We start from the raw sequence: 22,461 nt of genomic DNA, 5'->3' as shown, positions 1-22,461 counted from the left end.
TATATTTTAGGACTCCTTCAAAGCAGGTTATACTAGTGCCAACGAAAAGGCCTTCAGGAGACCTCAATCTATTCCTTCCCTATTTTTATTTTCTCAGTTAATGGTACCCTCCCAGGGGTCCAAGTGGGAACTTCAGAAAATTCCCTGACTCCTTCATCTCCATTTTTTTTTTTTTTTGCATCTAGTTAGATGCCAAGTTTTACAGATTCTATCTCCTCTCTATTTACTCTGCCTTATTTCAAGCCATCAGAAATAACAGCCAAAAGGGATGGAAAATATAAAGTACAAAGATTCTTCATTGAGTCTCAATTTCCTTATCTTTAAACTGCTTTAGATAATGACAGGGTTGTGTGAAGATCAGATGAAAACGTATATATGAAAGTACTTGGAAGTTTAAAGTGCTATAAAATATAAGATTAGTCCATGAATCATGCATTTGTACAGGGTTACCTTGGATATCTGGGCTCTATTTTGCTAATCTATATGATGACTGATTCTACAGTAGGTAAACCCTGGCAAATGTTTTTTGGCTCTGTTACTCAAAAATTCATCAGTATTCAAAGTCCAACTTTAATTTATAAACATGAGTCGGATATAAAAAAGTTGACACTGTTGCGCATCAGGAGGGCCCCCGTGAACACCTCTCCCCTGCAGAAGCACCCTCCAGTCTGGCCACTGCACAGCCCCCACCACTCCACCAGTAATACACTGTTGTCCTTGAAATTACAGGCTGGCTTCTTCATTTTCAAGAACATTTCTGCCAAATGCTCAAGTCTGAATAACCACAGTTGCCTCGCCACGAAAAATGTGACTAATCCAGCTGGCAACTCAAACATGCAGAAGTGTTTTGTGTGTACTGCCCAATTCAGTCACACAGAACATTAAAAGGACATGTAATAAAGGGTCAAGGTTTAATAAAATGTACTGCTTCATCAGGGGCTTTCTAAAATAAAATTGGCTTCTTCTGCTTTTTTTTTTTTTTTTTAAACTGAGAGTGCCCACAAGACTACAATGACCACTACCCTTGATCTGGGCTGACGAGCCAGCAGTTTTACCCATGGCTTCTGTGTAATCAGCTCAAATAGCAATATGATAAAAAAGGCAAATGGCTTCTTAGCATTATTATGAAAATAGTTTTGACCTCACAGGCTCCTGCAGAGTCTTGGGCATCCCCCAGGGTCCAAAGACTAAACTCAGCACCACTTACCTGGAACAATATATGGCAAGTGGTAAAAACTCAATAAACATTAGCCATAGGAGAAGAAGAAACCATGACTGTTGTCACTATCATTGTAACCACTGCTGGTATTCCCACTAGGGATACCATAAAAGAGACAGCACCTGTTACTATGAAATGTAAAGCAAACTGCTTTTGGATAGATTTAGGGATGGAGGTCTTTGAAATTAAAATCTCCATTTATAATAAAATGACTAATTACTGTTATTGTCAGGATGTGTGCTTATATATGAAATGCCTGTTGAACATTTACCCCTATACAGCTAGGGAAAGAGAGAGCAGGAAAAGACAGAGGAGAGGATTGGGAGGAGGTCCTATATGGTGGTGGGGAGGGAGGGAGGCAGGAAGAAAGTCAGGGCAGAAGAGGACAGAGAGGAGGGCTGAGGGGAGGAGAAGGAGGAGGAGAAACACACACACACACGCACACACACAGAAAAAGAGTCAACTGAACATTCAAGGTAAGGAAAGCTTGGCCAAGTGCAATAAGGGTGCTTATGACAACACACTTTGCTGCTTTCAAGCACTGCCCCCAGACAACTGAACCCTCAAGTGTGAGGTGGTTTTCAGAAAACCGGTCCTCTGGTAAATCCAGACGTTATACAGGAATAAACTAAAGAGGTATACTCAAAAGGTAACTAAAGCTACCAAACACACATTTGTGCACATACACCTCTGCCCCTCCCACCTACTCACGACATCATTTTGAAAGACTTTACCTCTCAATAATTAAAGTATAAAAACGAGAAAGAGATTAGTTGTATACACAGACATGTATGTATATGTCTATATTCTCGTAATACCTTATCCTTACTACTTTCATCTTGCTGCAAACCAGTGAAAACTTCATTGCAAACCAACATTAATCTCAAGTTATGGGTTTTTAAGCCTCAACTTTGCAGTTCTTCCAAACAGCTCAAAGCTCGTTTTGGCCACTCCTTTGTAAGAAACCTTAATGGTTCACCCATGGTCCACTGTATTTTTCCACTATTTATTTCTTCTTACACAAATTTTGCTGTCGATTGGTCCTGTACTTATACAGTGTTTCACCATCAGACACATACTCAAGTTCAGAATTTGGCAGAGAAAGAACTAAAGATAAATGGCAAGGGAGATTGAGCTCTCACACAGTACTAAATGTTTCAGAGTAAAGATGACTTCTTTCTCTCAGCTTTTCATCTCTTTCTCTTCTGTGTGTACGTACACACACACACACACACACACACTCACACTTCATACTGTCTCTCACGTATACATTCCAAAAAAATTTTTAAGTTTTGCAGGATACAGTTTTTACTTGTAAAATGGTGAATTTCATTATTAACTTTTCTTTTTCTCCCTTGTACTCGGCTGGTGAAATTACCAACAGGTCAGAACCGTATTTTAAAGGTAACGAATATGAAAAAAAGGTCTAGCCAGATTCAGGATATGGGACAGAGTGATGGAATCAGAAGACCCATGCTACTATGTACAGGGACTGAGCAAGTCACTGATTTTCTTCTCTGTAAAATGGAGATAAGGTCTGCCTACCCTACCCACAGATCAAGAACACTCTGAAAATTTTAAATACTATATAAATGAATTTTCATTAACCTAAGGTAGAATGCTATCCATGAATATAAGATTAAATTCTAACTGGCCCATTAATCAGTTGAGAAAATCTTAGAAGTAAACTGTAGTTATTACAAATGTGCCTAAATTTCAGATAAAGGTTGGAAAAAATACAAAAGTATTCTGATAATGAAAACTAGAGAAAAATTCTTAACTAGACAACATAATGACGTTCAAAAGCGGCAAATATACAACTGTCAAACATTATAGTAATTTAAAACCTCCTAAACCCTCTTATTTCTCCAGGACTTTGAGCACTGATCCACTTAAAGTCCTGGCAGGGCCCCGGAAGAGCATCTGTACTGTCCGGACCATTTCTATTGGCTGGAATGTGTTACTGTCAACAGTGGGAGTGATCAGGGTAAAATAACAAAATATCCCCTTAAGGACATCCTTAAGGGAATTTTAGTAGGTTACAACCTACCCTAAATCTCCCCTTTCCTGTGACGTCATCTGGTGAAAGACTGAGAGGCAGGTGCTCTTTTAAGATGGGATTAAGCCACACACACAAAAAAAAGATGGGATTAAGCCACTAGCCTATAGTGGTGATTCTCAAACTTCAGGACCTGTCAGAAGCACCAGGAGGGCTTGTTTAAAAGGGGGATTACTGGACCCCACTCCCAGAGTACTTAATTCATGGACGGGAACCAAGAATCTGCATTTGTAACAGGTTCCTACAGGATGCTGGACTGCTGTTGGTCCAGGGAACACACTTTGAGAACCACGGTCTATTACAGGTGTTGGAAAACTTTCTGTAAAGGGCCAGATGGTAAATATCTAAATATCTTAGACTGTGAAGGCCAAGATGGCTGCTGCTGCTGATTCTTCTTCTTCTTCTTTTTAAGTAATCCTTTAAAAATACAAAAACCATTCTTAGTGCGAGGGCTGTACAAAAAGAAAACTTTGCTGACCTATGATTTGTTGTAGAGAGGGGAGGTGCTTTCTATCTTAGATGATATATATCTCCATTTATTTATTCAGGTCTTCTTTCAATGTTCTTTAGTAACACAATTTTCTTGATAAAAGAAAAAATGTTACAAATTTCTTCTATTAGATCATGACGTATTTTAGAGATTTTTGTGTTGCTATAAGAGCCAATAAAGAGTGGCAAACCCTATACCTCTTATTTTCCTTGCCATATTGGTAACTAGGTTATTTTATATACCGCAGAATTTTAGAAATAATAGTGTCGATCACTATCTTTCCCTTGACTTTATGGGAGTTATTTTGAAGTTTCACAATTAAACATAACATTTGTTGTAGGTTTTTAGGAGATACACTTAGAACAAAGAAAGTTTTCCTTGTTTGCACGAAGTTTTGTTTGCTTTACACAAAGTTGAATTATACCCAGTGTGGTTTCTGTCTTTGTTGAAATAAAAGCTTTTCCTCATTTAATTTTGTTAATGCATATATATATTTCTATTTGCTCAAGTAATTATAGAAAAAAGAAAGAGAAAACAAATATGGTTAGCTAAAGAGAAAAGAGAAGGCACAGAAGAGGCACATGAGATGAAAGACTTCTCAATGTTTACCTTTTTATGTGGTTTTGATTGTTGAACCTGACCTATTCAGAAATGTCATTGAGAAGCATGTTGTTAATGTGGTAAGTTCCTCTGTTGCATTTTCTGATTACCATCTTTGTGTTCCTGGGACTAGCCAACTGCTTGGGCCTTATCTGTGGGCACGTCTCTCTGCAAAGGGGACAGTGGTAGGGACCTATGGCTGCCGACTCAGTCTCTTTAATGGTCATTGATCCAGTTAGGCTTTTTACTTCTCATTGAGACAAAGTGAGAGGATTTTTCTCCTCTCCATAAAGTTTTCCACTTAATCTAAGTTTTATAACTTACTGTGATTAAGCTGGTAATTGTATTCTCCTATGATTTTTAAAATCTCTACCACATCTTTAATTATGTCTGCTTTTTGCTCCTCGTGTCTTTGCATTTTCCCTTTGCTCTTAGTCATCCTAGGCTTGTCTGTTTCACTAGTCCTTTCAAAAAACCAGCTTATGTTTATTACACCGACTATCTTCTTTCCTATATCATGAATATCTGCTCCTATCTGTTTCCTTCTACTTTCTCTGTATTTACTCATGTTTATTTTGTAGCTCCTTGAACTGAATTATAGCTGATTTTAATTTGGGCCTTGTTTTCTAATCAATGAACATAAGACCCTAGATATTCTGTTGCTCAGCTTTAACTATTTAGTAATTTCCACTGTGATATCCTCTTTAACCCATGGGTTATTTAGCAGAGCTAAGAATTACACACAATACAGGGAAGTTGTTAACCCGTGGGTTATTTAGAGGTGTGTTATTTTAGTTTCCTAACATTTGATTTGTTTTTAAGTACCTGTTTGACTTGTTTTCATTTTTGTTTTTTGGTGCCAAAACCTGGGATTGTGACTTCTCATACAGTTGCTTAATGGTGTGAAAACATGGGTCTGTATGATGTAGCTGCTTTGGAATTTCTGAGACTTCCTATATGACTTAATATGTGGTGAATGTTTACAAAAGCTCCGAGGGCACAAATATATTGTCTAAAGTATATATTCCCTATTTGTTGAGAAGAGACTATACATTCATATATACACATACATATATATCTTTGATCAACTCTGTTCATTGTGTTAGAATCTAAAATCTTGGGGCGCCTGACAGGCTCAGTCGGTGGAGCATGAGACTCTTGATCTCAGGGTCCTGAGTTTGAGCCCCATGTTGGGGGTAGAGTTTACTTAACAAAACACAATTTTAAGGATCTCCTGCCTGCATGCTCTGCGTATTTCTGAAAGAGGTTTGTTAAAATCTTTCAATATGTTTGTGTATTTCTTGAATTTCTCTCATAATTCTGGGAGCTTTTGCTTTATATATGTGAAGGCTATACTGTGAGATACTTATGTTATTAATTCTAAATGTTAAACCTTTTCAGGGTTCCATTAATCAACAGTAGAATCCCTTTTTAAGTGTATTAATGTTTTTCACCCTAAATATTTTGTCTAACAAAAATGCAGCCAACACAGTGTCACTTTTGGTTAGTACACTTTGTTTTGTACACCTCTTTCCATCTCATCTTTAACCTTTCTACATTAATATTTCATTGTGTGTATTCAAATAACAATTGACTACATACAAGTTGATATCCTAGAAGTGACAGTGTACTAGCAACAGACTCTTTGAAGTTGCATATCTCACTTAACATTCAGGATGAACATATATGAAGAATAGGTATCGGGGCGCCTGGGTGGCTCAGTTGGTTAAGCGACTGCCTTCAGCTCAGGTCATGATCCTGGAGTCCCGGGATCAAGTCCCGCATTGGGCTCCCTGCTTGGCAGGGAGTCTGCTTCTCCCTTTGACCCTCCCCCCTCTCATGTGCTCTCTCTCTCTCATTCTCTCTCTCAAATAAATAAATAAAATCTTTAAAAAAAAAAAAAAAAGAATAGGTATCAACAATTTAAAGAGATAAGTCAAAAAAATATTTGCCAGGCACTGATAAAAGTCATTACTGAGAATAAGGATTCAAAAATAAGCAGGTCTACCAATTCTCTATCCCATCACCAATTTACGCCTCGGGTCTCCATGTGAAGTTACAATCTTACATGAATGGATAAAGATGATGTGGTATACATACACAATGGAATACTAATCAGCCATCAAAAAATAAAATCTTACCATTTGCAACGTTGTGGATGGAACTAGAGGATATTATGCTAAGTGAAATAAGTCAATCAGAGAAAGAGAATGATCATATGATCTCACTCATATTTGGAATTTAAGAAACAAAACAAAGGATCACAGGGGAAGGGAGGGAAAAATAAAACAAGACAAAATCAGAGCAGGAGACAAACCACAGCAGACTCTTAATCATAGGAAACAAATGGAGGGTTGCTGAAGGGGGGGGTAGGGGTATGGGGTACCTGGGTAATGCAATGAGCACTGCATATTATGTAAGACTGACGAATCACTGAACTCTACCTCTGAAACTAATAACATACTACATGTTAATTAAGTGAATTCAAATAAAAAATAAAATAAAATATAACATAAAAGAAGTTACAATCTTATATTCTCTATGACAGAGGCTTGGTATTTCTAGATATGTAAAATAAGAACAAAAATTGATAAACTCTTAAAATCTTTTCCTCTTGCTCTGATCATGACAACTTTAAAAGGTTAACTGTGAGAATGTTAAGGATGGAACAAAATTTAAGAAAATGCAAGTGGCTGTCTACCTATCTTGTAAAGGCTTCCACTATTGAAGGATAATACATAACTCATTAACTTTGAGGACTAATTTATGAACTCTCACTATATGCTAGCTCAAAATGGAGCTAGGTATTGCAGATGCAAAGATGAATAAAGCCTGAGTGGATCCCTTGGGTGGTTCATAATCTAGAGGGCTTATGTAAAACATTCAATAGTGTAGTTACACTTTAAATGTCATTTTCCTTCTACTCTTCCTCTCCAGAGAGGGCAGCTGATAAGGACAATCCCTGTTTTATGTACCCTTTACCTACAGAGGTTCCTTCCAGTCACTGCTAATCATCCTGTCCTTGAAATTCTCTCAGAGCTCATCCTGGTTCTTCTACTTCTCTAATCACTTTGTCTCCTTCAGCCTAATAAAATGAAGGCACTCTTCAAGATTAATTGCTTAATGGAAAAAAAAAGACAAAAGAAAGACATTAAAGAATGATCTAAAAGTTATACTTAAGATGAAACAATAATGATCCCAGATGCAAGATCTAAAACTCAAGAAGGGATGGTAAATAAAGATATTAGTAAATATATGGTAAGTAGACAAAAACTAACATATAAAACAATAATAAATGGAGGGAGGGGTGAATACGGAGAAGAGGTTAAAACTACACAATGACTATATTTTTCAGGGAGTAGAAAAGAGAAAACACTCCTAACTCATTTTATGAAGCCTGCATGATCTTGATGTCAAAACTGCACAAGAAAAGTATAAAAAAGGAAAATTACAGGCTAATTTATGAATATAGATGTAAAACTCCAGCTAACTGAATACAGCAATGTATTTTAAAAACCTGATTAATAGAGTCTACCATATTAACAGATTAAAAAGGAAAAAAAACAAGTAAATATCTCATCAGATACAGTAAATGTGTTCAATAGATGAAGAAAATGCATTTAGTAAAATTCAACCATCATCGTGATGAGAACAAAGCAACAAACAAAAACCAAAACAAACCAGAAGTAGAAGGAAACTTCTTCATTTTCACAAAGGATATCTACAGAGATCATACTTGATGGTGACATGTTTGGGGCTATCTTTCTAAGATCAGGAACAAGACAAGTAGGCTTTTCTCACTGCTTCAATTCAACAGTGTTCTAAAGTCCAGCCAGTGTAAAATAAAAGCATTTAAAGTTGTAAGAACAGGGAAGTTAGAAAGAAAACTGTCATTATTTCAAGGTGATATTATTGTCTACATAGAAATTCCAAACTAATCTAGAGATAAATTATCAAAATTAATAAGAGCTGGTAAGGTTTTTGAATTCAATATTAATGTAAAAAAGTCAAATGTACTTTCTGTTAACCACAATCAGTTAGAAAATACTTAAGAGATATCATTTAAACAACCACAAAAATAAAACATGTAAGTACCCGGGAATGAATTTAACCAAAGTGAGTTAACCTTTATGGAGAAAATTATAAATCTTTCAATAAGGAAGAGTTTAGCAAAGATATACCAGGCTCTTGTTTAGGAAAACATCACCCTGATGATGTCAAGCCTCTCAGAATTGGTCTTCCGATTTAACACAATTCCATTCAAAATCCCAACAACAGTTGGTTTTTTTTTGCAGAAACACGATAAGCTGATTCTAGAACTTATACAGAGGAACAGCGGGCCAAGAGCCTGAAGAAGTGATTTTCTCGGAAGCAGAAACCAAATGGTCCATAAAGATATGAAGAAATGCTCAATCTCGCAGGTACTCAAAGCAATGCAAATGAAAACCACAATGAGATATCCCTACACCTTAATCAGATGGGCAAAAATTAAACAAAACAATAACACAAAACACCACCACCACCAAATTTTAGAATGTGGAAACTGCTGGTTAAAATGAAAACTGGTATAGTCACTTCAGGAGCTAGTTCGGCATTACTTAGTAAAGCTGAACATGTGCCTCATGGATGACCCACACATTTCACTGTCGGGTGCAAACCCTAGAGCAGCAGTCCTCAAACTTCTTGGTCTCAGGACCCCTTTTACACTCTTAAAAATAACTGAGGACTCCAAAGAGCTTTTTTGTTTATATGGGTTATAGTAACCAGTAGTTATTCTATTAGGTATTAGAACTGAGGAAAGTTTTAAACATGAGAACACACAAGCACATATTCTATCAGCTGTCAGAGCAATGACATCACAATGTGCCATGTGACCTCTGGAAAATGCCAATGTATGCTTGTGAGAGAGTGACAGTGAAAAAGGAAAATGATGTTTTGGTGTTATTATAAAAGTTGTTTCCACCTTTCCAGCTCCTTGAAATGGTCTCAAGGAACTACGGTTCCTGGACCAACTTTGAGAACCACTGCGCTAGAGAAAGTCTAGGCACCAGACATGTTTAAAAATGTTTGCAGCAGCCTTGCGCATAATAGCAAAGCCTAGAAACCACCCCAAATCCATCAACTGACATTTTCATTCCATGCACTACTACACAGCTATCAAAAGCAATCAATTACACTTATGTTTGACAATACGAATGACTCTTGAGTAATAGAAGCGAGTCATAGGGGCGCCTGGGTGGCTCAGATGGTTAAGCGTCTGCCTTCGGCTCAGGTCATGATCCCAGGGTCCTGGGATCGAGCCCCGCATCGGGCTCCCTGCTCAGCGGGGGGCCTGCTTCTCCCCCTGCTCATATTCTCTCTATCTCGAATGAATAAAAAAAAAAAAAAGAAGCAAGTCATGGAAAAATACATTCAGCTTTTATTTTAAAGTTCAAAAACAGTTAAACTTAATAAAGTACTGGTGAAGAATACATCATAGGTGGTAAAGCTAATGAAAAGCAAGAGAATGAGTAACACCAAATGCAGGACACACCACTGCCCCTGAATGGCGGTGTTAAGTGTATGGGTGTTCACTTTATTCATGTTTCATACAATTTTTACTTAAAAGAGATTTCAAATTGTAAAAAATAATAAGCCAAGACAAAGCAAAAATTAAAGGACTAGGAAATTATCAGACGAGAGAAAATTATTTAACTTAACGGCAATGAAAGAAACCACAAAGGAATGGGTAATTTTGAATACATTAAAAACACGAAAAAAGTGAAAGTGACATAAGAAAAAGCCCAACCATTTTTTTTTTAAGATTTTATTTATTTATTTGAGAGAGAGACTGAGATAGAGAGAGCATGAGAGGGGGGAGGGTCAGAGGGAGAAGCAGACTCCCCGCCGAGCAGGGAGCCCGATGCGGGACTCGATCCCGGGACTCCAGGATCATGACCTGAGCCGAAGGCAGTCGCTTAACCAACTGAGCCACCCAGGCGCCCAAAGCCCAACCATTTTTAAAAGCCATAGTAATGAAAAAAAATTTAAACTACAAATTGATGTAAATATCCGAAAAGAAATTTACTCTCACTAGCAACCAGATGCAAACTAAAAGAACCATCAGGTAAGGAGTGAGGACTTGACACGTGGGTAAGGCTGTGGTGAGACTAACACTCTAACACAGCTGGTGGGAATGAAGCTTGGTGCAACTTCTGGGGAGGAAACGGCAGCACATATATGAAGTGTCTTAAATATATTCATATTCTTAAAACTAATAATTCTCTTTCTAGACATGAGTCTTAAGGAAACAATCTGAACTACTGCACAAAAAACTGTACTAACAAAAAAAACTGGAAAGAATATAAATATCCAAATAGGAAGTATTAAGATAAAAGATAAGAAAATTATCTTTTATTGAGCTGAGTATTAAATAGTAATGTAAAACACTGTTTACTTCATCAATCTAGGGAAATAAATTTGATCGTGTCAATAAAAAAATGCAAGCCCTAAAATTACATACACAAGTCTTTTAACTGCTTTTTTTTTTAATGTATAGAAAAAAAAGAGTGAGGGCGCCTGGGGGGCTCAGTTGGTTAAGTGTCCTGACTCGATCTCAGCTCAGGTCTCAATCCCAGGATCCTGAGTTCAAGCCCAGCCGGGCGTGAAGCCTATTAAGAAAAAACCCAAAAACTAAACGGAAAAAATGCATCCATTGTTAGCAGAGCTATCTCGGGATGGTTAGCTTATGGGGGACTCTTTGGGCTTTTCTGGTATCATCCAAATTCATTTATATGAATTCATATACTTGTAAAATCAAGAAACAAACCTAAAATAAGAAAACACACCAATCCCTCAACTGCTCTCCAAACTCACTAAAGTACAAACACACTGACTCTCTACACTACATTCCCACTGTTGTTAGTGGGTGTGCTTAAAGCCCATCAAAGCGGACTTTCCGGGGCTTCCCTAACATGCCCTGTACCCTCTCACTACAGTGCCTTAGCTCAGACTATTTGATCCATCTGGACCACATTCTCTACCTGGCCAAGTTCTGCCATTTTCCAAAGTTCCACCTTTCCAAAGTTTCCACCTTTTCTAAGTTCTTTCTCACTTGGTGCTAACCCAATCACCCCAACCACGTGTGACTTTTTTCCTTGTCTTTGATTTCTACAGAAATGATTTTAGCACTCTCATTCTTCTTGATACAATTTGCCTGAATTCTAATAGTTAGCTCTGTCTTAATGCCTCTCTACTAGATTGTAGTAGTTCAAGAGGGAGCTCTATCCTTCTTCAGTTCTTTCTCTAGTAAGGACATACTGCTTCTCAGAATTAAGCACATAATTAGTATTTGAGGAACCAAATAAATTACTGTCACAAGGGAGTAGTCTCTTGCCTTGGCCACCAGGAGGAAGAGAGAACGGGAAATGTTTCTCATTTGAGAGCATGGACTTTCTCACAGAAACAATGAGAAAAAAAGGACTACTTGTAATGCATAAAACAATTATGAACCTTTATTCTTTCTGACAGCTACAAATCTATCCATATTGGTAACTAATTTCTATGGAAACAAAAATGTGCTTGGAATTCCCAAGAACCTACCTCCAAAAGAGTTTCTGGAGTACAGCCAGTGCTTAAAGTGACATTTGCAAATATTTTCTTTTAGGAAAAACATCACGTTTGTTTGCTTAAGTTAGCCTTAAGCGTCTTCTGAAACAAAACATTGTTTGTGACAATAGAAAGGGTGAAATGAAAGAGGAATTAGGAAAGTACACGTTCTCTAAGCACTTGAGTTAATTTCTAAAAAGTAAACTTGAAAGGGTGAACACAGGCAGATCAAAAACCCCTTTTTACCACTTTCCTACTTTACCTTTACCTGATGCAGTATCTCAGGAAACAACTCAAACTTTAAAGGCAGAAAGTCTTTGCAGGTTTTTATTTTCCTTTCCCGTGCAAGTCTGAATTAAGTTAGTATTTACAGCAGCTGTGCAGATAACCCGCTCACACGAACCCAACCCTCCCTATACTTATTGCCATAGAGTGTTTTACTTTGAAATAATGCTCGTCTTTATGAAACATATTGTGAGGGTTGCTCTTTGCCAGATTTTGGGAGGGGGGTGGGATGGGGAGCCAATTAGGACAACTCATAACTCAGACTCGGATTAATCTCCCTATGTATATATTTAAGCATTGCTATATTGAGTATATATTGAAAACTGTGCTAGGTATACAGAGGTGAGTCAGTCCCTGCCCTCAATGCCCACAGGTTGCCCCAGACCCATATACATTCTACTGGAGGAAATGAACAATAAGTAAACAAATGAACACGATAATTACAGGTTACGGTAAGAGCTGTAAAGGAGACAAAATAAACAGGGAGGCTATTTAGTCATCAGCAAAGGCCTCTCAGATACATTTAAACCAGGATGGAAAAGAAAAAAAGGACCTAGCCGTGCACACTATCTGGGCAAGAGCCTCCCAAACAAAGAGAAGTGGAAAGGTCTCAAGATAAAAACAGATTCAGTCTGTTTGAAGAACATAAAAGAAGCAGTGTGGCTGGTCATGTTTTTCAAACCCTGGGTCATGTAGGATGTGATGTCAATTTTGTGGGTCACCGCAACAGGAAGTCATAGGTTTTCAGAAGAAGTATTCCTTAAGGAACTTTTGCTCGTTATGTGTGCATGTGTGAGCGTGTACTAGATGGCAATGTGTGATATGATTCTTACTGTGGGCAGTGGTGAAATCTGTACTAAGCGAAGAGAGTAATTATAAATTAGGATGGACGGTTGGGCAAGAGCAACAGCATACATGGCCTTGCATTGTAGGCCACCATAAAGAATGGAGATTTTTATTATAAACACAGTGGGAATGTATTGAAGAGTTTCAAGTTAGGGAGTGACATGATCTAATTCGACGTGATGGTGTTGCCAAAAGATTTTCACTATAGTGAAATTCAGAAAACTAGCCCAGGCCTAGCCGCTAACACCAAGGATTTGGAGTGAATCACTTCATCTCTCTAGATCTTACTTTCTTCATTTTAAATATGAGAAGTCTGGACCAAGATAACTTTTAAGATCTTATCTATTGCTAAACTTGTATGACTATACACACACACACACACACACACACACATATGTATACATATATCCTGCTTCCTCCATTGGGCATAAATACCTGACTATTGGGGAGACACTAGCCCATTAGGTCAAGTTCTGGGATACTTCTTAAAATACTACAAACCGTGTAAATATAAGAATTACATTTCTATAGAAAGCAATTTTAGAATTATCTTTTTACTGGAACAAGCTATATTATTTAAATGAGATCTCTGGGCTAAGTGAATCAAGTGCTTTTACAACTCTCTAGTGCAAAGTTTGGAATGTGAAGAAAATTGACAGGGAGGATGAAAAGATTTACTGACCAGGTTATTTGGAACACATTTCCTTATTTGTTCTAGGTCATCACTGACATTTAATCTAGGGCAGTCTAAAGTTGCAGAAAACCTCTGCTGAGCACTAAAGTCAAGATGCAGAAGTTTAACCCCTTCCACAGCAACGAAACCAACCGACTTGAGACAAAATATTCGTTGAGAGCCTACAATAGGTTAACCCCATGCTAGACAGTTTGATCTGTTTTTTCAGTTAATCCTCCTAATTATTCATATTTCACAGATAAGGAAACAGGGGCTTAGAAAAGACAACCAAACTAATAAGTGGCAGGGTCAGGATTCACTATTTCATATTTATAATAAATTATCCTGCAGGTTTTAAAAAATTACTGTACAAGGATTAAATCATCAGTTTCAAGTATCTGGGACATCCGTTCAACCATATGAACACATAATGTTCAACCAATAAATCAATTCTGGACTCACAGGTACTCTGGCTAGGTACAGTGTGGGATGAAAGAAAACTTGTTCCAGCCCTGGAAGGCCTACTCCGTGGGTAGCATACTGGGTTGTATGAAGTGGAATTAGGCAAAAATATCCAAGGAATTTGTATCCCCAATTAAGTACACGTGAAAAGCATTATGGCGGTTTCCAGATTCTTTTTCTCCATTGTTGCTGGTGAAAGGTCAGCAGAGAAACCGTGTACTGGACAGTGTCACCTGTGCCGTGGGCCTTGAAAGTGTCCTGCAAGTTTCACAAACTCGAGATGCTAGAAAGTAACTAATTTCCAACTTACATTAACCCTTTAGGAAGCAATGGGCGTATCACCTGCCCAGTTGGAGCAGCGTGCATGGCGTGTTACGGAGAAGAAAACCTTGGAAACGTGCAGGGCATCATCACTGTGAGGGTCGAAATGGTCCCTAAAGCTTCCCACAGACACCTGCAAACACCTTTGGAAAGTTGGGGACGCTCATTGCACACCTGCCTCAACATCGAGAACGCGGTACCCACCTGTCACATATTCGGCTTCGAATCTCCGTCGGGTCTCAGAGATGAGCTTGGCTTTATTCTGGGCGTGATACTGAAAGGGAGACACGAAGGGACGCTTAGACACCACGCGCACCACCCCGCTTCCCTTCAGCCCAGCCCACCTGCACCTGGGCGCACAGCCCCCTGGCTTCAGAGGAAGCTTCCGGGTCTGGGGGGAGGGCCGGCAGCGGTGTGGTCGCCTCCTCACCTCGGCCATGGTCGCGGTCGTGGACGTGATTTCGATCGCGGTGGCCACCTTCCGACCCGTCCGAATATCTCATCACTGGCCAGGCGGGCCAGGAGGTAGAGAAGGGCGGGAGGTGGAGACGGTCGCGTGACACCGGGAGGCGGGCGGAAGTGTCGCCGCGTTGTCCAATCCAATGTGGCCGCCTGGGTCTGGAGGCGGAACCAGGTCCCAGCGTGGCTTTCCATTAGTTTCTCGTTTGGGCTCCGCTCCCCCGACGTCCCCTGCACTGCGGACCCGCCTCCGCCTACCGCCGGATCACGGGAGCTTCCCGCGCCGAGCTCCGCCCAAGCAAGCTCCGCCTGCCCGTCGCTTTCACATTCCCTGGAGGCCCCGCCCCCTCAGCCTCCCTTGGTAACCGTCTCCTAGCAGGCTCGGCGGGCTCGGCAGGCTCCGCCTCCTCTGCTTTCGACGCAGCCTCCGGCCCAGATCTCCCAGGATGCAGCGCGCGGGCGGGAGGTTTGGAGCGCAGGGACGTTGCGCCCGCGTACGGAGTCGGGAACCTGGCGGCTATAGGACGCAGGGCCTCGCGCGGAGAGGTAGGGCCGGCCAGTCGTCCCTTACCCTTACCTGGTCTTCGCGGGGCTGGGCGGCAGAGCTGGGTTGGCTCCCTTCTTTGCGGAATAAGGGGATGGAAGCGAATCTGCCGCGGCCTATGTTCATCATTCTTTGGAATGATGACTAGATTTTAAGTGCTTTGCTGTATAGGATTATTTCGCTTGGAACTTTTTTCACCCCCGCCTCATCTTTCCCACTTGGAGTGTGAGAAACAATAATCAATAATCAAGGATTATATATTTGAAATCCTTAAACTAAAGCAGTTATATAAAGTTGAAAGATGTAAAACATCTTATAGTTTATTAATTAGGGTAGTTCTCAACCTGGGGCAATTTTGTCTCGCAGCGGACATCTGACAGTGTCTGGAGATGTTTTTGGTTGTTTTTGGTTGTCACAACTGGGTTGGGGCCTACTACTGGCATCTAGTGGGTATTGCTAAATAGCCTGCAACGCACAGGGAGGCCCCTATGACAGTTATCCAGTGCAAAATGACATTAAGTGCCAAACTTCAGAAAGAGTTAGGTTTATAAGGCACTGGAACAATTTTATGGTTGTTGGCTAAAATATTGAAAGGAAATCGTTTTGCATTCAATAATACTGGTTTTAAAAACTGAAAGATACTGAAAACTACAAAGAAATTGCAGGAAGTCCCCATATTTCCACCATCCACAGTCAACTATGATCGACACTTTAGCATCTTTGGCGGAGACTTTTTTTTAATATGCTACAAATTTTTATGGGGAAAAATGGACATATTGTTTAAAAATAATTGAATGCATTGTTAAAAAATAACATTGCAGCTATAGCTAACGTCTTCCTGTGGCTCCACTCCCCTACCTGATATCTATCTCCTTCTCCAGAATAAACAGTCATTGGAATTTGGCATGAATCTTTACAGAATCTTTGCTCTTTAAATTTTGGACAAGGCTGCCTGGATTTGAATCCTGGCTCTGTCACTTCCTAATTTTAGGCCTTTCAGAAGATTCTTAACCTCCATGCCTCAGTTTCCCCATCTGTAGAATGGGATAATATTGCCTATAGCATAAGAATGTAGTGAGGAATAAATGAGTCCAAAGTGCTTAGAATAGTACCTGGCACAGAGAAGCACTCAGGGAATGTAGCCTTTGTAGGTAAACAGAAAATATGTAATGTTGTTTTATGTGTTTTGATTTAGATAAATAATGTACCGCAGAATACATTTTTCTGCAGCTTAATTTTTTTCATTTGATTTTTGAAATTTAGCCATGGTGGTATACATAGATCTAATTCATTTTTTTAACTGTAGTATGATATTCCATCTGTATTTATTCATTCCTCTATTGATGGTCATTGAAGTTTTTTACTTTTTTAATATTACAAACAACAGCACAATGAACATTCTAGAGCAATGTCTTTGTACATTATTATGTAGGATTGTTTCTCTGGGTTCATATCTAGAAATGAAATTGCTGGATATATGCATTTCAGATGACTGCCAAATTGCCTTCCAAAGTCACCTCTCCCTTTAATTAAGAACTCATAATTATCTCCTAATTGATGGCTCTGCCTCCATTCTCACCTCACCCCCATCTTCCACACTGTCACCAGGATCTTTATAATTCAGAAGTACAATCCTGTGATTTCTATTTTTGAAATCTTTCAGTGGTGTATCATTGCTTAGAGAAAGTTAGAAGTCCTTAGGGTGACATAGAAAACCTTTAACTTAGTCTTTCCTAATTCTCTTAGTGGATCACCATTCCCCCATGTTCACCTACATTTCAGATACACTAAGTGCTGTTGGAAAAGGGAAAATAGAGCTTGATTCTGGGTAGGCTCCAACAAATGATGTACAGTTATATAGGTAGAAAAACGTTTTTAACAGCAGACCTATTCTGTAGCCAAGTTAATTTACTTAGGTAAATAATGTCCTATATGTTGTGAAAAGTACATCTATCCGTATTCTTATAAAATTATGTTTAATATTCTTAGGTGAAATTTTTAGTTGGGTGTCTTAATTCTACCTTTTTTCCAAAGATACTTTCTATTGCTCACTCTTGATATAGTTTCTTAGAGACATTTTTAGATTTTATCTGCAGATAATATGGTGCTCTTCCTCAACCAGATATATGGTGATCTTCCTCAACCAGACAGGTAGTTTATTTGAAGAGTTCTGAAATTTATGACACCCAGAAGAATTTATTAACATTTAAAAGGAACATTGTTTATTTAATAGGAGGCTGGTAGGGAAGAGTGGATGAGGGTGATAATTTATTGCCAACCTACTATATTTCTGTGAGCATGTATTATTTCCCTAGTATATTCATTTTATGTACAAAATATATACATTCAACTATGATATATGGTAATACAGAACAGGAAAAACTAAAATTCATATATAGCATTTTATAAATAATCTGGTTCCAACCCTCTCCCCACCCCATTAGGTGCAATAGGAGGTAAAACTTAACCGGTTTGAGTTACCTGTTTTTGTTTTGTTTTGTTTTGTTTCTGTCGTAAGGGTGTAAGCCACTACGGTGTAAGCCACTGTTGTAAGGATAAGTAAAAAGTCAGATGACCAATAGGCTGGAATAGTAAATCTGGTGCTCTGATAATCAGGGTTTGATTAATCAGGGCTTGTTTATATTGGTCTTAGAACCTCTAAATTGATCTTAGTTTCAGTTGTTTCCATATTTTTATCTAAAAAAAGAAAATTACCATTTATTCCATAGGCTTAAAGGTTTGTTTTATGAACATATGCTAAGAACTCTTACTCTTAAAACAGATATTGAATCAGTGTAAAATAAAATGTACACACGTATGCAAATTCAATAAGCCTTGAGATTATAGAAAGTTTGAGGAAAAAAATTTGTCTTCATAAGTAATAATGACTTCTAATTTTTAACACCGAAGGTGATCAATTTTAAATAACCTGTATTTAAAATGCATGGTTTTGCAGTAGTATTTAAAAATAAAGACCTTTCATATAACAGTCTCTAAATCCATGAGAATAAGTTTGCTTTTTGCCTAGAGCTCATGCTAAAAGCATGTTGGGTTAGGATTATAACAAGGCTTTGAATGCCATGATAAACTTTATAGCAATGGTTTGCAATCTTTTGTCTCTGTGTCATTCATGTGTTCAATTCACAGTGTTTAGCATCTATCTTTCCAGGAAGTAAGTCTAGGTTCATACATCTATTGAGAAGGGGGAGAGGGTACATGCAAGGTTTTTGAGGTAGGGGACAGTTACCAGATCAAGTTTATGTTTTAGAACCATAACTGAGGTAGCATAAATAAATTGGTAAGTTGCAGGGGAGAGAGCCTAGAGTAAGGAAGATCAATTTAAGAAACTTTTTCATCAACCTAAGTGAGAGTTGAGAGCCTGAACTAGTGTAGTGGCACTTGGAACAGAGTTAGAAGATAGTGGTTTCTAAGTTAAGGAAGTTGCTGGTAGCATTAAAAGAAGAGAATGTAAGGGGTCTGATTTTCTTAAGTCATAACTTTATCAAGGTGCAATAATACATAGAGTTTAGTAAAGGGGGATATTCTGCTGACCTTTCAGCAATCAGATTCTCCTTCTGTCATATTCAGATATTGGTGAACCAGAGCATTGCATTGATTAAACATTAGTTGTGACATTTAATACTAAAATAACAAATGTTATTACGTTTGATGGAGTCACTGAGTTCCCTAAGTCTGTTCTCGTTTTGCAGAATTCTTTTTTCTTTCTTTTGTTCAGCTTGATTACTTTCCTTTACTCTTCCTTCTAGGTCACTAATTCGTTCCTCTGCTTCTTCCAGCCTGCTGTTCATTCTGTCAAGTGTGTTTCTCATTTCGTTTATTGAGCCCTTTATCTCTGCTATGTTATTATCTCTGTATTAAGGGTCTCACTCATTTCTTCCAAAATCCTTTTCTGTATAGAAGTTACTTTTGGTTGTTTCTAGTACTTAAGAAATCTGAAAAAACTTTTCATGTAAATAGGTAGTAAAAGACACGTTCTTATATCTTTACCTCAGATTCTATCATTTTTTTTAAAGATTTTTATTTATTTATTAGCGACAGAAAGCATGAGCAGGGGGAGGGGCAGAGGGAGAAGCAGGCTGCCCGCTGAGCAGGGAGCCCAATGCTATGCAGGGCTCAATGCCAGGACTTCTGGGATCATGACCTGAGCTGAAGGCAGACGCTTAACTGACTGAGCCGCCCAGGTGCCCCAGATTATATAATTTTAATGCTAAAAGAACAATGTATCATTTAATGCTAAAAAAGGAAACTTCTTTTAGAAATCTAAGAGATCGGACATATCTGTGGGAAACTTTAAATAAATTATTATTCATACATTTTGTTGTAATACAATATTTATTTCCTTTAAACTAAAAGATAGTTTCATAAGTAAAAGCCACACCTTTGATTTACCTGCTTATCTTCTTTACTAATAAAGCTGAAACTACTTTATGATACTTACTGTCCCAGATCTTTGCATTAATTGCCTAACAACAAACCAATAAGCCAGTGACTTCTGCTAGTTTGTATTATGATACAGTTTCTCCAGTTACTTCAAGTAATAGGTTTCATGAACTTCTCAAAAACAGTATCATCAACTTAAACAAATTACCAGAGAGGAATGTATTTATCTGTTACTGTATAACAAATTATTCCCAAATTTAGCAGCTTAAAACAACAAACATTATCTCAAAATTACTGAGGATCAAGAATTTGGGAGCAGTTGAACTTGGTTCTTCTGACTCAGGATCTCTCCAGGGGGCTGACTGGAGCTGGAAGATCTGATCCCAAGAAGGCCTACTCACATGGCTGTTGGTAAAAGGCCCCAATCTCTTGCTGACCATTGGCAGGAAGCCATAGTTCCTTGCTGAATGCACATCTCCATGGGGCTGCCTGAGTGTCTTAATAATATGGCAGGTGGCTTTCCTCATTGCAGGTGATCCAAGGAGCAGGTCAACAAGGAAGCCACAATGTCCTATGACCCAGTCTCGGAAGTCTCACGTTGTCCCTTCTGCCATATTCTATTGGCTAGAAGTGAATCATAATGACCAGCCCTCACCCAAGGAGAGGAGAATTAAGTGTCACTTCTTGATGGAAGGAATTTCAAAGAATTTGTGAACATCGTTTAAAACTATAACAAATGATGTATTTGGAAATTAGACAATAAGCCACGGTATCTCCAATTTGAAAGTAGATGCTGACTAATCAAGTCTGCATTTTAATAGAATTGCCTCTAAATTAAAGTCATTTCTACAAAATGCTACATTAAGTTAAATTTGTAGATGGTTCAGTGATCCTTTTTTCTAATTGGACTCTTGGTAGATTTTTATAATAAAAGAGCAAAACCTAAGCCTTTGCAGTTTGTTTCTCATTCAGCAGAGGAAAACATTATTACTTAATTGCAAATGACCTAGTTTTCTGAAATAGTTGAATTTTCTGGTGTAAATGATCCACAAGTATGAGAAAAGAAAGAGTATGAGTTAGAGTTATTTATAGTGGAGAGGGACCTTTCAGCATTCACAATGTTAAGTATACAACTGTTCTGATGTTTCAAAAGTTAGGTACTATATAAACCAGAGTGGCCATGGTGATGATGATAATGACAATGGTAGCAGCTAAGCTTTATCAAGCACTTTCTATGTGTCAGGTTCTATTTTAAGTGGGTTATATTTGTTAATTTCAATACCTTATGGGGTAGTACTTCACCCCATTATATGTGGATATGTGGCATAGAGGGATTAAGTAACTTGCCCAAAGTCATACCTCTAGTAAGAGGCAGACCAGGCCCACCATTCACACAGTTCTTTAGGCTCTCCGGCCATGTGCAGTTCATAGCATATGCTGAGCTTTCTACAACTGTTAAAGGAGTGACTCTGCATATATAGCCACTGAGTAGAGATCAACATCTTTCTCTTATATGTGTGTTCACTGTAAGGGGTGTTCCCTTGTAATTTCGTTTCTTTGCTGTTAGATTTGGCCTGTGTTCTTTTTTAAACTTTATTTTTACCATTGAAGTATAATTGACATGTATGTTTCAGGTGTACAGCATATTGATTCAATAATTCTATACATTATTCAGTGCTCACCATAAGCAGAGTCATCATATAATGTTATTATAAATTATTGACTACATTCCTTAGGCTGTACTTTTCATGTCCATGACTTATTTATAAGTGGAAAAATGTACTTCTTAATCCCCCTCATCTGTTTTGCCCGTTTCCCCACTGAGCTCTACTCTGGCAGTTTGTGCTATGTATTTAAGTGTCTGTTTTTTTGTTTGTTTATTTTGTTTTTTAGATTCCATGTGTTAGTTGGATCCTATAACATTTATCTTTCTCTGTCTGACTTATTTCACTTCATAAAATATCCTGTAGGTCCCAGGTGTCCATCAGTGGATGAATGGATAAAGAAGATGTGTGTGTGTGTGTGTGTGTGTGTGTGTGTGTGAAATGGAATATTACTCAGCCATACAAAAGAACGAAATCTTGCCATTTGTGATGCTATGGGTGTTCCTTTGTTCTTCATTCTACTTTACTAATTCTCTCAGGTTGCCTTGCTTATAACCAGTGTTCAGAGTAAGGGGATGCATGCCAGGACAGTGTGGTAGTTAAAAGTGTAGGCTTAGAAGTCAGAGGGCCCCTCTTCCAAATCTAGTGCCATTGCCGATTATTGTTGTAACCTTGGAAAATTTTCTGACCTCAGTTAAAATAATAATAAGTTTTCTCAGTTGAAAGATGTGATAATAAGAATACTTACTTTAAAAGAATAGTTGTAAGCATTAAATGAAATTATGTATTGTACCTGGCATATAAGCCTGAATAATTGATAGCTATTATTTAATTCTTGTATTCATTATAATATTACTAATCTTCTAGTTTTTTCTATTTGGAATAGGAATAGTGACTTTCTTAAGGTCCTA

General features: G+C 38.3%; 2 protein-coding genes across 3 annotated transcripts in view; one reads left to right on the top strand and one right to left on the bottom strand.

The window, feature by feature from the left end:
* Window positions 1–15,083, bottom strand: part of MOSPD2 (motile sperm domain containing 2) — a 56,879-nt gene extending 41,796 nt beyond the window's left edge. The window contains exons 1-2 of the mRNA XM_034999704.1: window positions 14,973–15,083; window positions 14,747–14,816 (exon numbers count right to left, since the gene is read on the bottom strand). Coding sequence (XP_034855595.1) covers window positions 14,747–14,816; window positions 14,973–14,981 — 79 coding nt within the window. The 5' untranslated portion in view covers window positions 14,982–15,083. The remainder of the gene's footprint in view (window positions 1–14,746; window positions 14,817–14,972) is intronic.
* A 297-nt stretch (window positions 15,084–15,380) lies between these two features.
* Window positions 15,381–22,461, top strand: part of FANCB (FA complementation group B) — a 28,399-nt gene continuing 21,318 nt past the window's right edge. For both annotated transcript variants that reach the window (XM_034999691.1, XM_034999684.1), the window contains exon 1: window positions 15,381–15,547. The gene's annotated coding sequence lies outside the window, so the exon portion shown is untranslated. The remainder of the gene's footprint in view (window positions 15,548–22,461) is intronic.

Source organism: Mirounga leonina, unplaced genomic scaffold, assembly GCF_011800145.1.
Source record: "Mirounga leonina isolate KUSES-001 unplaced genomic scaffold, KU_Mleo_1.0 Mir_101595, whole genome shotgun sequence".
Lineage (NCBI taxonomy): Eukaryota > Metazoa > Chordata > Mammalia > Carnivora > Phocidae > Mirounga > Mirounga leonina.
Note: the sequence above shows the minus strand (reverse complement) of the source record. Positions and strands in the feature narration are given on the sequence as shown.